General features: G+C 35.4%; 1 protein-coding gene across 14 annotated transcripts in view; it reads right to left on the bottom strand.

Moving 5' to 3' along the window:
* LOC127974396 (receptor-type tyrosine-protein phosphatase U) overlaps positions 1-17406 on the bottom strand; it is a 205884-nt gene that overhangs the window by 75879 nt on the left and 112599 nt on the right. For all 14 annotated transcript variants that reach the window (XM_052577622.1, XM_052577616.1, XM_052577615.1 and 11 more), the window contains exons 4-5: positions 10609-10684; positions 1021-1136 (exon numbers count right to left, since the gene is read on the bottom strand). In XM_052577622.1, the coding sequence (XP_052433582.1) occupies positions 1021-1136; positions 10609-10684 (192 nt within the window). The remainder of the gene's footprint in view (positions 1-1020; positions 1137-10608; positions 10685-17406) is intronic.

Consider the following 17406-nt stretch of genomic DNA (forward strand, 5'->3'; position numbering starts at 1 on the left):
AGAGCGTGCATATCATGAATGCTGGGTCTTGTTTGTTTTCTGACAATCTACTGAACCTACTGGTAACTTGTTTGCCACGTAGCAATAAAAAATATACTAAAAACCTTGATTATTCTGGTTAGTCACATTGTACTGCTATTATTTTGAACAATACTGTATAATTAGAACAACATATTAGACAAAGATCAATTTAATGTATCATTAATGAATACAATTATTAAGACCATTATACACTGTAAAATATTCAGATCACCAAACGTTATCCTTTAATTGTCCACGGATGCCAAATATAAAAATGACTTAATGAATTAATATTTACAGCACACAATATCCTTGATTAAAAACAGAAGAAGTAAGAAAACGTCCATATTAAACAGAAGCGAAGCTGTAGAGTCTTATATCTCTTGCTGTGTTTAGTGGAGGAATGAACACTTCAGAGGGTTTGAGGACATTGATTATTGCAGTGTTGCTGTGACAGCTTGCAACCGCAGGAATCTGTCCTTGACCTTGATGTGACATAATCACTCATTTGATTTAATTCCACCTTTGATGCCGGAAACTTTAACTCTCCGAAAAACAGTGGGAAATGTTCCTTCCAAACGCAATGTTACAGACTAACAATGCTCCCAGAAAAATACTACTATATAACAAAGGGTGAAGCAGTTTAGCTCTATATGGCTTCGCTTTGAAGACTGACAGTTAACTAGTTATCCAAAATGATTTTGGTGAAAGTTTGGATAAAAACTAAATGACTAAGGGAAGGAATTCTGCTTTTATAAACATGGCCTTTCTGATGTCATCTAAGGTCAAAAGAAGTTTTAAGACCAAATCAATCTGAAAAAAAAAAGCGTTCCTTAAATATACTTTTTAAACATTAACATTCAGGTGCTTTGAGTCAGTTCAGTGCTATAATTTTGTTGACTAGCAGCAAGTCACAACTTTAGACTTTGGCTGATTATTACTGAATTTGACAAAACCTGATTATTCTCACTAAAAACTAAAAATCTACTGTGTACTCACCTCCAACAGAAACTTCTCTGCTTCATTGGGACGTCCAGCTGCCACACACTGGAAAGTGGCGTTTTGTCCAGCGTTGACCTCCACATCCCCCAAACGGGAAAAATGAGGGGCTTTATCTGAACACAAAAACATAAGGGGTTCAAAAACAGAAGGGGTTCAGAATAATAATAATTTAGTTAAGACATTTGTAATAGTAATGACTGCTAAAAATATACATTTGCTATTATAGGAATGAATTATGTTTTAAAATGTAAGTAAAACATTTATTTTAAATTGTAATACTATTTTATAATATTCAAGATTTTATTTCTGTATTTTTGTATCAAATAAATGAATGCAATGATACACTTCTTTCAAAATCATTTAAAAATGCTTAAAAGAACACTGGCCTTTCTTAATATGAACATGGGAAAGATTTTTCTTCAACTCTATGTCTGAACCAACTGGTTTCATTCTGGCACTTTTTATGATCCAATCGAGTCCCACCCAGCTTTTTTCTATTTGAATACTCCAACATATCATATTTCTGAAGTAAAATGCATTGCCAATGTTGTTTCACACGGACTTCAAACACAGAGAGGCGATCTCTTAGAGGCCAGAAATGTTGATTTGTTCCAGTTTGATTGGCTAGTTAATCGTTGTGAAATTGTTCCACATACAGTATGGGATGTTTTCTTGCCTGCATGTGAGAAACTTGAATCCTATGAAATAAGGTCTAGATGATCTTCCTCCAGCACACGTGGTTCTTGGTCCTTTAAACGTAATCGATTTTTGTAAGGTCTCAGTTCAACCAAACTGTTATATGACCTTTTGAATTTAAAAGTCATATCTATTCATTTGAAGATATTCCTTGTAACTGAATACATAGAATTGGGGATTAGACAGGATAAAAAGAAGTAGATAAATAGCATAGATAAAAATAAAGGAATACTATATTGATCCCCTACAAGAAAATGCAGGTGCAGGATTTCTGCAAGCTGCAATGCAATGTGCACGAAAACACCCCAATGAAGAGACATAGCACTGTTGAGATAGATATTACATACATAAGTCTGCACATACTGTATATTGCAAAACACTCTGTATTAAGAAACCCATTTCAAAGCCTGATCGTAGTGGAGGAAACACCACATTTATTCAAGTGCTGAAAGTCTTCAGGAAGGTTGACATGAGAAAATAGTAAAAAAGGTAAACAGATAAATACTGTAGCTGTATTCTGTCTGGCCCGCTCTAGCTCTAGATGCAGAATGCGTAAATAAAACTTTTTAGATTCCGTTTTTTCTTTACACCAGTTAAAAGGCCCTCAGGCAACATGAATAGCTTCATATGGTAGTTAACACTGTTTAGTCTCAGATAGCAAAGAGCTCCTATGGGAGCTGCAGCCAGCCCTGCACATCTGACAGTCTGATTGGTACTTAAACAGTGTATGGTTTATGTATAATTTAATATTTTGAACTACTGAACTGTTTTTATTTACGTGGTGATAAGAGACAAGCTCCCTTTCAATGCTCCGACATAACAACTGCATGAATATCTTATCAAAGATTAAAATGCAAACTTGTAAAAAAAAAAAGTTGGATATGGCTTCAGTATAATTTGTATTATCCACATCTATCTTTCATCTGTTAATTTACTCACTCTCAGGCCATACAAGATGTAGAGGAGTTTGTTTCTTCATCTGGACAGGTTTGGAGAAATTTAGCCTTTTACATTGCTTATGGCAGTGAATGGGTGCCATCAGAATGAGAGTCCAAACAGCTTAAAAAACCTCATAATAATCCACAAAAAAAAAAAACACACCCCTCCAGTCTATCTGTTTAAGCATTGTGAAGTGAAAACCTGTGCATTTGTGATTAACAATCCATCAATAAGGCTTTTAAACTACCAATTCATAATCCATAATAACACTTTCTCCGGTGGAAATGTCCATTTTCCTTTGTCTTCTCACATCTAAATCCACAAACATATTTGTTTAGAACTGTTTTTTAAAATGTCTTCATGGACTTGTTTATTACAAATATGTTTATAACACAACATTAATTGATTGACTGGAGTCATATGGATTTCTGTGATGTTTTAAATGGCAAAGTTTCAAAGTTTCATTTTTGGGTAAAAACTAGCCTACTCCTTTAATGATATACTTTAGTTTCCTTTAAATCTTTTGTATGCATCATTCCATAATCTCCAATTTTGGCTAATTTCCATATGATTCAGTAATGGTTGGATAAAAGAAAAATAATAATCTTTCAGTAGGTTTCATAACAAGGCTGTCTTGCTTAGATTTGGAGGCCTGTGCTGGGGTTCTAAATTATTTTGCCTTCTGTAACCACAGGGCCTTCCTAGTCTCTGGCAACAGCTTCCTGCTTGTGCAGGATGTACGGTATATAAAATCACTGTAAACCGCCTACCCACACTGCACACATCTGAAATCTGTCAAGCAGTTAAACAGGTTAAGAGGTTTGATATAACAGAGAATGCTGTACTGTACATCCACCCTGAGCTTGTATTATTTATCTTCTTGTAAAACCAGGCTACGCTGTTTGTAGTCTACAGGTGGACACATGTTCAGTGGAAATGCCACTGTGTGATGCTCAGTTCATGTTTTTATGAACCAACATGAATCAAAAGACAAAAACAAACAAAAAAAACCTGAAAAGGGTCTGAAACTCTGTCTGTAGCAAAACAGGTTTAAAATATTATGTTTGTATCCTAAAGTTTTTAAATGCTGCATACTGCAGTTACCAGAAAACTTTTTTTTTTTTTTTTTACATAACTGTGGAAAATAAAATGTAAAGAAACCACACCCTCTTTTAAGTCACAGAGAAATCTTCTCTCTTTCTCACTCTTTTAGCCTTCTTTCTTTTTATACTTGTCTTGCCAAATGGTGATTTCCGCAGTCTGGCGCAATGCCACTCTCGACAATGTGTGTCCAGGTCCTGATGAGAGTTTTAATTATTTAATGTGCACAGTGGGGCTTAGATGATGCCATCTGCCGCCTGCAGGAAGTGGGGAGGGGGGCGAAGGAAGAGGGTGTTAGGAGACTCAGCAGAGATGAGCTTTCATGACCACAGCATCTGTTGATTTGCTTGTTTGGAATTGCACTTTATTACCATCTAATAGTACTTTGTCAGTTTTCTCTGTTTAAATATGTATAAATATCACTACAGTTTAATGAAGCCTTAAAAGCATTAAGATGTCCCTTAGAGGTTATGAAAAGGAATGTTAACTTAGAGCGAAGACCACATCTCTGTTGCATGTCACCTAACCCTATTGGCTGGTCGCTAAAATGCATTTCAGAACATCAATAACAATTACAGCTGATAATTGTGCTGTCGGAGCCTTTTGAATAAGCCTTAAAAATGGCTTGCAGCTCTCAAATAAATATACAGACATGCTGTTATCGAATGAGGCAGCTTGTTTTAATAAAAGCCATTCAGATAAGGGGAAATTCACTAAGAATGAATTGCATCCGCTGTGTTTGTCATTTATTTACATGCACAGTCTGCATTGTTTGAGCAACTAAATCACTAAAGAAACAAATTAGACACAAACATAGTCTAACTCAAAACTCAAAATATGCATGACAAATTCACAATTTATGAATTTAGAGGTTTGGTTTGGGAGATTTACTGGGACTGCTTAACATCCTTATGCTACTGAAATCTAAACACCTGAATCAGCTCTTAAAAATGCTAAGCACTTTAAAAGACCACTAACAGTACTCTTGTCTAACATTTATCATCATTTGATAAAATGATGCCAAGATCAGTAGAAAATGTACAAAGACATATTTAATAGCTGCTTTCCAGTGTTACTTTTAGCAGAAATGCAAGTGTTGACCAAAGCTGCATTTATTTAATCAAATACACAAAACATTAATTGTAAAATATTAATGCAAGAAAAAAAAAAAAAATTATGTATGTATGTATATATATATATATATATATACATATACATATACATATATATATATATATATATATATATATATATATATATATACAGTATTGTTCAAAATAATAGCAGTACAATGTGAATAACCAGAATAATCAAGGTTTTTAGTATATTTTTTATTGCTACGTGGCAAACAAGTTACCAGTAGGTTCAGTAGATTGTCAGAAAACAAACAAGACCCAGCATTCATGATATGCACGCTCTTAAGGCTGTGCAATTGGGCAATTAGTTGAAAGGGGTGTGTTCAAAAAAATAGCAGTGTCTACCTTTGACTGTACAAACTCAAAACTATTTTGTACAAACATTTTTTTTTTCTGGGATTTAGCAATCCTGTGAATCACTAAACTAATATTTAGTTGTATGACCACAGTTTTTTAAAACTGCTTGACATCTGTGTGGCATGGAGTCAACCAACTTGTGGCACCTCTCAGCTGTTATTCCACTCCATGATTCTTTAACAACATTCCACAATTCATTCACATTTCTTGGTTTTGCTTCAGAAACAGCATTTTTGATATCACCCCACAAGTTCTCAATTGGATTAAGGTCTGGAGATTGGGCTGGCCACTCCATAACATTAATTTTGTTGGTTTGGAACCAAGACTTTGCCCATTTACTAGTGTGTTTTGGGTCATTGTCTTGTTGAAACAACCATTTCAAGGGCATGTCCTCTTCAGCATAGGGCAACATGACCTCTTCAAGTATTTTAACATATGCAAACTGATCCATGATCCCTGGTATGCGATAAATAGGCCCAACACCATAGTAGGAGAAACATGCCCATATCATGATGCTTGCACCTCCATGCTTCACTGTCTTCACTGTGTACTGTGGCTTGAATTCAGAGTTTGGGGGTCGTCTCACAAACTGCCTGTGGCCCTTGGACCCAAAAAGAACAATTTTACTCTCATCAGTCCACAAAATGTTCCTCCATTTCTCTTTAGGCCAGTTGATGTGTTCTTTGGCAAATTGTAACCTCTTCTGCACATGCCTTTTTTTTTAACAGAGGGACTTTGCGGGGGATTCTTGAAAATAGATTAGCTTCACACAGACATCTTCTAACTGTCACAGTACTTACAGGTAACTCCAGACTGTCTTTGATCATCCTGGAGGTGATCATTGGCTGAGCCTTTGCCATTCTGGTTATTCTTCTATCCATTTTGATGGTTGTCTTCCGTTTTCTTCCACGTCTCTCTGGTTTTGCTCTCCATTTTAAGGCATTGGAGATCATTTTAGCTGAACAGCCTATCATTTTTTGCACCTCTTTATAGGTTTTCCCCTCTCTAATCAACTTTTTAATCAAAGTACGCTGTTCTTCTGAACAATGTCTTGAACGACCCATTTTCCTCAGCTTTCAAATGCATGTTCAACAAGTGTTGGCTTCATCCTTAAATAGGGGCCACTTGATTCACACCTGTTTCTTCACAAAATCGATGACCTCAGTGATTGAATGCCACACTGCTATTTTTTTGAACACACCCCTTTCAACTAATTCAACTAATTGCCCAATTGCACAGCCTTAAGAGCGTGCATATCATGAATGCTGGGTCTCATTTGTTTTCTGAGAATCTACTGAACCTACTGGTAACTTGTTTGCCACGTAGCAATAAACAAAATATATGAAAAACCTTGATTATTCTGGTTAGTCACATTGTACTGCTATTATTTTGAACAATACTGTATATATATATATAGAGTTAGGTTATAATGTTCTCAATGCCACTGCGCTCAACAAGGCAGTCCAAATGATTTGTCTGCCCAGTGGCGTAGTGGACTGGCATGCAGGCCACGCACTGGGGAGATAGAAATAACTGACTTAAAACAATTTTTTGTTGATGAAAATACTAGTTCACAGTAATGCATGCATGTATATTTCATTCACAACATTTCATATCCTGTCATGGAGAACGCTGAATGCACCTCTTTACATGGTTTCATGGTGCTTATTGTTGTATTTTAAAACACAAGTACAATGTTTGCAATTGACATTATTGGCATTTAGAATAAAATGATCCCAAACCTTACTGCGGTGAGTGGGGCTATGCCACGTGGTCAGTGAACCGCTTCAGCCTGCGGTGCGGTGTCAAAACACACTGCTGCTCACATGAAACATTTTTTATGTGAGTATTATGACACAAGTCAGGTATAATGCTTTGTTTATAAGAGAAATAGGCCTAGTGGGTTAGCAGGCAAATGTTACATCATGACCATACTTCGATACATTTAAAGCCTTTGTGTTCTGTTTGGCTGGTTTGTCACAAATTTCCACGACTTAAATCATATTTATGGTTTCTTTTTCCAAATTCTAACCATCTCACCCTCTAATTCAGCAGGTTTATTTTCAGGGTTGAGAATCAAAAATTGATTCTTAAGTCAGGAATCAGAAACTTGTTGTCAAATTGTCAAAATTAAATTTTGATTCCATCTATCAATTCATAATCAGTTTTTTTTTTTTTTTTTTTTTTATCTGTGAGGACCAGACCTAGCGATCTGCCAGGACCTTAATCGATAAACTAAGTGCTCCAATTTGTGATCAGCTGCCAAAAAAGCTAAGTATAATACCTGTGATAGCGAGACATGTTGCAAAAGAGCTATCACCCCCAACATGACAAAGCACTTTAATTTAATAGATCGTTAAAGTTCACGAACATGATTCAAACACCAATGTGATTCTATTCCTAAATTACAGTGATTCATCTGTTTCATTCCTCAACCTTTGACGTGTGCAATCGATGTTGTGATCACTCGTTGGTTTGTCCGTGCACAATATGAGGATCACAGCAGTTTGATTTGAACTAGGGCTGCACGATATTGGGAAAAAATGACATTGCGATATTTTATTTTTCTGCTATATATATTGCGCCTTTTCATACAAACAAAAATAGGGTGAGCACAATTACATTCTCCTTTGAAATTATTTAAACATCGACACCATCGTGTCAATTGATTAATATGCGCGAGGGAGAGAGAGCAAGACAGCGCTCGTGTTGTTTGCAGACGGCTCGCTCGCTCTCTCTCTCCCTCTGTCTCTCTGTCTCTCTCTCTCGTGCGCGCACGCTCTATCGCGCTCTCTCTCTCTCTCACTGCCCTGTCAAAACTTTCACTCTATGATAGTTAAGCTGTGCAATTAATCCGCAAATCACATTCGTCAAGGGCCGGGGAGCAGCTGGCCCATACAGTTAATGAATAACGGATCAACTACGACAGCCTACATCGCACATCCTGCGATGTGACTATCGTGGATTCGTACATCGCGATATTGATGCTTAAACGACACATCGTGCAGCCCTAATTTGAACATTTTACATTTTACATTCGCACTGCCATTGACCTAAAGAGAGTAGCTGTCTGTCATAAATGAAACGGCTTCACAGTCTTTTCATCCAAACAGTATCATTATTTCTGTTACAAATATTCAAAATCACAGAAGTACTGGGATAAAAGTTTATAGTTCAGATGTAAACTCTGATCTGAAACCAGGATTTGAAACAAACATCTTTTATAACATAAATGACCTTACTGTATTTTTTTTAATCAGATTAATGCCACGCTGATGAATAAAAGCATTAATAAAAATAAAAAAAAATCTTACTATAATTATATAAACCTAAAATGCTGAAACTTAACAGCACATTCAAACCTTTTTTAAACTCAATCTATCTGACACAAATCACCATAATTTAAAACAAAACTCAAATAGCATGATATCAAATTCTACCATTTCTGTAAATCATCTATAAAAACATATTTGAATAAACACCAGTCTTCACTACTAACCAATATAACATGAACTTCCAGTCTACAGTCAGCATATAAAATAAAATATCTAGCATTGCTGGATTAGGGATGTTTAAAGGATTTCTACTCTCCCCCTCGGCAGTGAAAGACCACACAGCTCCATACACTCAGTGTCTCCACAGCACTGGAGGGCCGAATACATCACACACTCCCTCACAGCAACTCCTCCCTACACTGATCTGTGTGTTTTCTACCATGTCCGGCAGCCAGCAGGGTTCACGTTCCTGCTAACTAATGCAGTACATATGCAGCATACTGATGCATGTATTGTATAGTAAATGTTGAATGTAGCACAAGCATAAAAATAACTGAACTAGCTCATAAAACTCAAATGGAGTGAAAATGAAGGCTTGCTTAAAAAGATCTTACTAATCTGTTACATGTCTAATTTAGTTGACTCATTTTTTTGGCTATTGGTTAACATTATCCAAACTACAAACTTTTTTTGAACTTTGCACTGATGAATCATTCATGTGACTAGGCTGCATATAAAAATAAATAAATAAATAAAAACTTGTTTCTGAAACTTTTCACACAAGATGGAAACGAGATCTTTTCATCATCAAAGTAACAATGTAGCTGTACCCTGCTGAGCTAAAAGGCAAATGCCAGTGTAGAGACTGAAACAAGGATGAAAGGTGAATTTGGGTACAAAAGTGTCTTTGATATCCAAATTATGTGTGCTTACAGATCCATCAAGAGAATCTTTATCGAACTGGACCTGTATAGAAAAATGTACTTCAGAAAGTTGTACTCAATATGAGAGAAATTTAAATCTCGATGTGTCACTGCTGGAAGAAGTTTGAAAAACTTGAACTATCTGGATTTTGACACAGGTTTATGCCAAAATCAAGACTGCATTCTGGTAATATACATTTACTGAACAATTAATATAATTTATTATATATTAGTGCTGTCAATTGATTTAAAAAAACGTTTAATAAATATATTTTTTACAATGACTCTCGAAATTATTGTAAAAGCAGCATTAAGGTGGTATATTTTAAATACTTATTTAGAATGAATTGTGAATGGATATCACAGATAGCAGTTCCTAAACTGATGTATTTCTGTTGATTCTGTAGATGAATTGAGTAAATATTCCACTTCAGTTTTAGAGTAAAATATGTGCAATACATTTTAAGCCTAAACTGTTACAGAACATTAAATATTAAAGATTAAAACCTATAATTTAAGTGGACTTAAAACAATCTTCACACAAAAACATTATAATGAATGTCACATTTATGAGCCTTTACTATAGTATGTTGTATAGTAATACATCTTCTGTCTATGTCAATATCAGCTCTTTCTGTGTACTGTAAATGTTCAGATCCTCAAATGTGAAGTTTATTTTGAACATTAATTTTCAAAATAAATAAGAAAATTCCTAGTAAAAACATTTGGTATCAGTATTTGAATGTAAACACGGGTCCTCTTGATATAAATCTCAGTATATACAAATTTTTACACTTGTCTTAATCATTGATACAAGCAAGTTACTGACAGGACCAATGGCAATAATGGCCAAATATTGGCCTCTTTCATAAACACAAAGTTTTGTCTATTTTGTCTTGCTGTAATTTATGAATGCCTTCACTTCTAGGAGTAATAAAGCTAGCAATGCTATTTTTACCTTAAGACTTGCAATAACGGTTAATGCTTAACATATTCCTTTCTCTTTTTTTACTTCAGCTTATTGGCTCCAAATATCATAGACAGACAACAATATTACATCCATGAAAAGGTAATGTGATTCAAGCATCTACACAGTCCTTCACATGTTCATGCTGTTTAAACAGACTCCCACGCTATAATGACAGGTGTGTTACTCACAACAGGGGTAGTTCAACAGGAGTATGTCATCAACTGCAATGTAGCCTTTGCGGTCCACAGTCGCCTCCAGCAATATCTGAAAATACAAAGACAGGAGAATATGACCTGCAGAAATGTATTTATTTGGCCTTTAAAATCAGAGGGGTTTTAACATTTGCATGAAGTAGTGAAATTACAATGATGCATTGAAGCAGAAAACCATCTTCTTAATTAATATACTGGTCTTGCTAATGGGCAAAACACACTTAATTCAAGATATAACTTATAAAGTCAAGCCTTGTTCAATTAGTCCAATAAAATCAAACCTTATTATCCAAAACCACTTTGCATCTTGTTTTAAGGCAGTTTGGATGTGGTACCAAGTGGTATTTATTAAACACCGTAATAATAGTATCAATCAAATTCACAAAAAAATGTTTCAATGGGCTGTCTGTTCTAGATTTTAACTATTGTCTGACATTTTTATTGTGCTTCATTAAGCTTACATGAAATGAGGAATTAAAGAAATAATGAGAGAAAACAAAGCAAGTGGGGACACTACTGTCAACCACGTTGAAAGCAAGCAAAAAATCATTCATCGTTTTGGCATTTTGCATCTTTTTCTTGAGTTTTCCTTTTGCAAAAAGTTTTGACAGTCATTAAGAGAACAGAAAATGAGAAAAAGGATGTCAAAGCAAGTAAAGAGAATGAGAAAGAGAGAGAAAATAGATGCTAACTTCACTAAGGGCCCCTGAGGCCTACAGGAAATAACGGCTTCATAAGGAGGCCTTCTTGCACTGTGACACATGGCTCTCATTCGGCATGCTGCACACACTCATACACACACACACACACAGACACATGCGCATACACACCAGCTCATAATGTGAGCGTAAGGGTAAGAGTCCCTGGGGACCTGGAGAGAGTCTCCACACCCGCCAAAGGCTATGAGCAAAGGACGGTCGCTCCAGTGTAATGAAATCAAATCAATATTGTGCCAGCGACAGTGATGAGATGTTATTACACATTGAAAGCGTGGAGGCCATGTTTGCTCTTCACAACAGTGGTCTGCTTGGCTGCCCACGCTTTAAGTTATTGCTTTAGAAAAAAGAAACTCTTTTTGTTTACTGTCTAGTAACCAAGCAAATCACAGGTATGACCAAATAATGTGTTTTCAATCATAAAAGGGCGGTTCTTCAACTTAAGAATCGCTCTTGAAAGTTTTCAACTGTTCACATTATCTATTCAACTTTTTTAACAGTTGACATATATCACTGCTTTCATTTTTTCCCATTAAAGTCATCTCAAATGATGAACAGTACATGATGGAAACAGACATTTTTAAAGTTCAGGAATAAATTGCCTGACTCTTTTGTCTTGATGAGGCAAATTTCAGTTTGTTTTCTAAACACAATGAAAAACTACTTTCACACATTTTGTCAATTGTGACAAAATAACACTTAATTGGAAACAATGCAAAATAATGGTATTCTGGTTTTAATGGTATTCTGCTATGATATTTGGCTTGACATTTCTTTCTTTACACATCACATGTCTGTTATTTCATTTTAAGCTCTTCACTGACAACTGACAAGTGAACTGTCCCTTTGGTAAACAAGTACACTAACTTAGAAAGAAAGTTTCGTATTCTCACAATACATATAATTAAATTTTGAATTAATGTATTTATTTATTTATTTATTTAGATGCATTTTCATATTTCAAGGCTGAAAGGCATGCCCTAGGGTAAAACAATAAAATCAATGCAAAAAAGGAAAATGAAAATAAGCAAAAGTAAATGATGAAGAAATAAAAAAAAAAAGGTTTCAAATACATTTAAATGTGATATTCATTTAACAAATGAAGGAAAAAGATGTTTTAATAAAAATCAGCCTTTGGAACGTTTCTGAAAAAAGTAAAAAATACAACAAAAACAGAAATATTTAGAAATATTTTTACAGTTTAAAATAACCATTTTTTATTTTAATAGATTTTAAAATGAATTTATTCCTTTCGATGACTAAACTGAATTTTCAGAAGCCATTACTCCGGTTTTTAGTATTGTCAATGTTAAAACCAGCTGTACTGTGATATATTCAAGATTCTTTAATGAATGGAAAATTCAAAGGAACTGCTTGAAATCTTGAAATATATTTAATTTTTACCATTATAAATGTCTTTAATGTCAGTATTGATCAATATAATGCATATTTGTTGAATAAAAGTATTCTTTTTTTTTATTTATAAAAAATAGACTGAACATAATTAGTGTAAATGAACCTAAGGTTAAAGAAACCCGATTTATCCTTTGCCCAGAAATTACCAGGGAATGTTGTAATCACTGTAAAGGGATTTGTATGTGTCGCAGTCGTCGCTCATAGTTGACGGCAATATCTCTGAGAGCTGTCATGTTACCAGTGTTCCTTCCACATTCAATTTCACCGTCACCTGGTCAGAAGAACATTCCAGATTGTCAGAAGCCTCTTATTTCATCAAGCGACAGCATGACTTCATCCTTCTAACCCTGCCTTGACCTCCATCGGCGCCGACATACGTGAAGATGGATGTGAGGCCTCTGATTAGGATCGAAAAAACACAACATGCTTTGCGGGGAAAGACAAGGAAAGCGACTCCAGACAGCAGGATATACAGCCAGTGCTGGCTCAAGCTCGGTAACCCAACTTTAATCTCCTGTTGGAAAGGACTGCCATATAACCACAATAAACTGACACCAGACCTGCAAGATGATGCAAGGGGAGATTACTCAGAAATGTGTTTTCGACTTTCCCCCACCATTGCACTGGTGTGTCGCTGCTCACATGCCATCAGCTCTCCGAAACAAAAGACAAAATCCCACATTTCTACAGAGGCGCTCTTACACTATTAAACTCCTCTAGCCGTATCACATTTATTCTAATCAGTGGCTAGTTCCCCCCTGGAGAATATAAACTTGGAACAAATTTCTCTGATTTATGATGGACATAAAAAAGAGTGAGGAGGCTTTCTGGGTATGGAAATGCAAGGCTGAGGTGAATCTTATGTTTCTCTGCAAAGAGCACAACCGTCATTATATTTCTTCTATAAACAAGAATGGTCACAGCAATGGATTATTGGTTGAAAACAGCAGAGTTATGCGTGTGTATCTTTTTCCAATGGGCATGTCAAATCAAATAATTGCGATTATTCACATCCAAAATAAACGTTTGTGATTGCATATCGAGTGTGTACTATAAAAACATGCACATATGTATATATTTAAGAAATCACAGCCCTAGTTTCCATTAACAAGGCAGAAAGATGCATAAATACATCAATGTGCAGTAATAAACTTATCACTAGAGATCGATAGATTTCACTTTTTTTATGTTTAGTGTCCAAAAATGTAATTCCTAAAAAATGAACAACAATTCTTAACACTATTATGAACCAAGTACCAATTCCAATTCTTATTACGATCTAACTTCAGAAACGATCAAACCTGACTTGAAACTGCAGTAGCTATATTAGATTGCTTACATTAATTCTATTATCTATATTCTAAGCTTATAAAAAGCAGAAAAACATATTTTGAGCTAAGCCAAATCAGCTAGATGCACCAGTTTAAAAAAGGTAAAAATACACAAAGTAAAATATGCCTGGTTGACGAGAAGAGAAATGAGAGAAGCTTGGACAGAGAGAGAGAGAGAGAGAGAGAGAGAGAGAGAAGGAAGATGTGAAGGACTGCAATCAAGGAGGACAGACACAAACAAACCAGGCTCTCTAACAAGGACACGCTCTCCTCAGAATTATTCAATCCTGACCAACGGGTTGAGGTTTGCTTGATTAGTTTGGTCCAATTATCTTCTGCTGGTAGACGTTGTAACTACAAAATAATATTTCTCTCTCAAGGCCATTCAAAAACATCTGTGTTTGGCTCTAGAGCCAAGTCATCATGAGGAAAGACAAAAATACTAACACATAACTATTTCCAGGTATTACACAGTCCATGGTTCTGCATGTTTTCAGTCAACAGACAAAAACAAGACAAGATCAAAAAAAAAAAAAAAGACTCAAAAGCACGAAATGAAATGCATTCTATCCTGACTACTCAAGCAACGAATTCATCCTGGTGGAAATGCATTTTAATCATCTACGTTATTATTATTAATGGCTCTGACCTAATGTCTTCTTATGTCTTACATTTCTTTCTTCTACCCGCCATCAATTTTTATTATTTACACTCTTGTGCCTTTTCTTAAGAATGTGTCAGGTTCAATTACTCTTTCGTAGGTTCAGCTTTGGTGTGCAACGTGGCGGAGAGAGAAATACACAGACGCAGATTTGTTGATGTGATGTGAATTTAATTGGAAGCCCGTGAGAGACAGAAGTGAGCGAGAGAGAGAACAATATAGAGAGGGAAAGGTACGGACGGGCTGAGGCTAGATTCTTTTTGGCAGTCCTGGCAGGCCAGATAACATCTTTAATATTTGATAACAAGTTCCCACTATCTATTACACCTTCACCAATAACAGCAGAAATATATGAGCGAGCATGGCAGACGGGCGAGATTTCAACTCGAATATTTCAAACTCAAGGTGATTCCTCCCTGTTTCCATTCTCCGATCTCTCCCCATCTCTCTCCATTCAATTTTCCTTCGCTCCATCCCCCTTCTCTCTATTGATGTTCAGACACAGCAGACAGGAGGAAATATGGTATCTCGTGTCACATAAACGTTGTGGCCCATCATAACATGACAGACAGGCAGCAGTCTCATTTTACATGTACAGAAATACTCTGTCCATTGTTACTGTGTTTCGGAGCTCCTAAAATCCCAACACTGATTTCAAATGCACAACAGAGTAGCTTCATTAGTCTGACAGACATCATTATTTTGACTAATTATGCTTATTTATTCCCTGATAAGTAGACATTCTCGGCTGACATAGTTCAATGCTATCAAAACAATTAACCGACCATTCAAAATATATTTTTGTTTTGCTTATAACAGCACCATAAATAGTCAAAGTTTTTTAGCTAAATTTATATCACACTTTAAATATATAATAATAATTTATGTTGGTCATTATTACTATTATTGTTATTAAGAAGAAAAATAAATAGTATTAATAGTAGCAATCACTGAAACACTGATTATTAGTACAGCTTGTGGACATTAAATTGATATTGAAAAATTCAATATATTATACACACACTCATTTTTTTTCTTATAACCTAAATTTAATTATGCATCATGACTGATAACTTAAGGTAAATCCATGAAATGAACTGGAATTTAATTGGGACTCTCAATTCAATCCTGAACTGCCGGCAATAGCGTTTACTTTAATAAAAGAGCGAAATTCAATTTAGGCAATAAGCGGCCACAAATGTTGACAATACATTGTCAAAATAATCAACCCGTGGGCTTGTTTATCAGAAATCTATTACCAGCTAAATCCATTTATTACAGTTACGAGGAAACAAACATTATTTTGTATGAAACCCTTAATTATGAGGCAAAACAAGAGTTGAACAAACAGGCTATTAGCTCCTTCCAAATAGAGATTTAGCCTGGGTGGCCTTGTTACATGAATTTCATGACAATAATCAATTTACTGATTTCAGCTAAGGGAAATCAGTGTATGGTTTCACTGATCTCTTAGCACTCACTTCCTCCTGCGAACGCAAAGTCCTCATGTTCTCAAGAGAAGTGGACATCTTCAACTACAGCAATCACTCATAGATGAGCCAGATGGGATATTGATACAAACACTGGATATTATTTGAACATCATCACTAAAAGCCATGTTGTCCTTGGAGAACTCTTCTGAGAAGCTTTCTAGTGATTTCTTCCTAGCGAATACACAAATGTACAAAGTCACTTTGCCGCCCTCAACCCTGATATGTCTGTCTTTATTCATTCTGTATTTATGACTGCAATCAGTGTTTCTGTTTCCTCTGTTTTGTTCCATTTGTTCTCATCCTTGTTGGGATGAGTCATCAGGCAATTGTTAGCAGGTTTGGCTCCCATCAGTGTGGCTGAAAAAGCCTCAACAGATGTTTCTAGAATAAGTCTTATTGGAGGACTGACTTCAGGTCTCATTTTCATTCCCGAATACAGGAAACCCAGCTGCAGTACGTAAATAACATTCAACAAAGGACACACTGGAAGTCAAACTAAGGTCATGCGAAATGCCTGTGATTGTGATTTTTTGAGTCTGAGAGCAAAGGTCAAAGAACATCCTCAAGGCAAATTTAGAGTTCATGGGTTTGACTCCATACTCTTTTTATATATATATATATATATATATATATATATATATATATATATATATATATATATATATATATATATATATAAACATTACATACAGCAACATTACATAGGGACCTAGAAATGTCACGCTTCAAAAAGGTAAAAAAAAAAAAATAATAAAAAATAAAAAGCATCATAATAATTTTCCACATGACTAATGCACTAAATTTCAACAGTAAATGACACACCATTATTAGCTCCAAACATTGGCCAGAAAATAACGAATATAAATTATAGTGAATTGAATAATGCATTAAATTTAGATTGGTATCTCACACAAGCCTACTGCGTGCCAATTGAAGACTTAAAATATAGTCATGGACTACATTCATGAAGCTTTATTTGTTACTTCTGGAGCTTGACAGCCATTGCATACAGATTTGGAATGATGTGAGGATTTTCATTTTTAGATTCCTGTGTCTTTTTGCTTACCCAGACTATCCCTGAAAAATGACACCAGCTGGATTTGAGGAGCAGCAAAATGAATGAAAGGAGGTATACAAGGGTGCAAAACAAAAACTGC

This window comes from Carassius gibelio, chromosome B16 (genome assembly GCF_023724105.1).
Source record: "Carassius gibelio isolate Cgi1373 ecotype wild population from Czech Republic chromosome B16, carGib1.2-hapl.c, whole genome shotgun sequence".
Lineage (NCBI taxonomy): Eukaryota > Metazoa > Chordata > Actinopteri > Cypriniformes > Cyprinidae > Carassius > Carassius gibelio.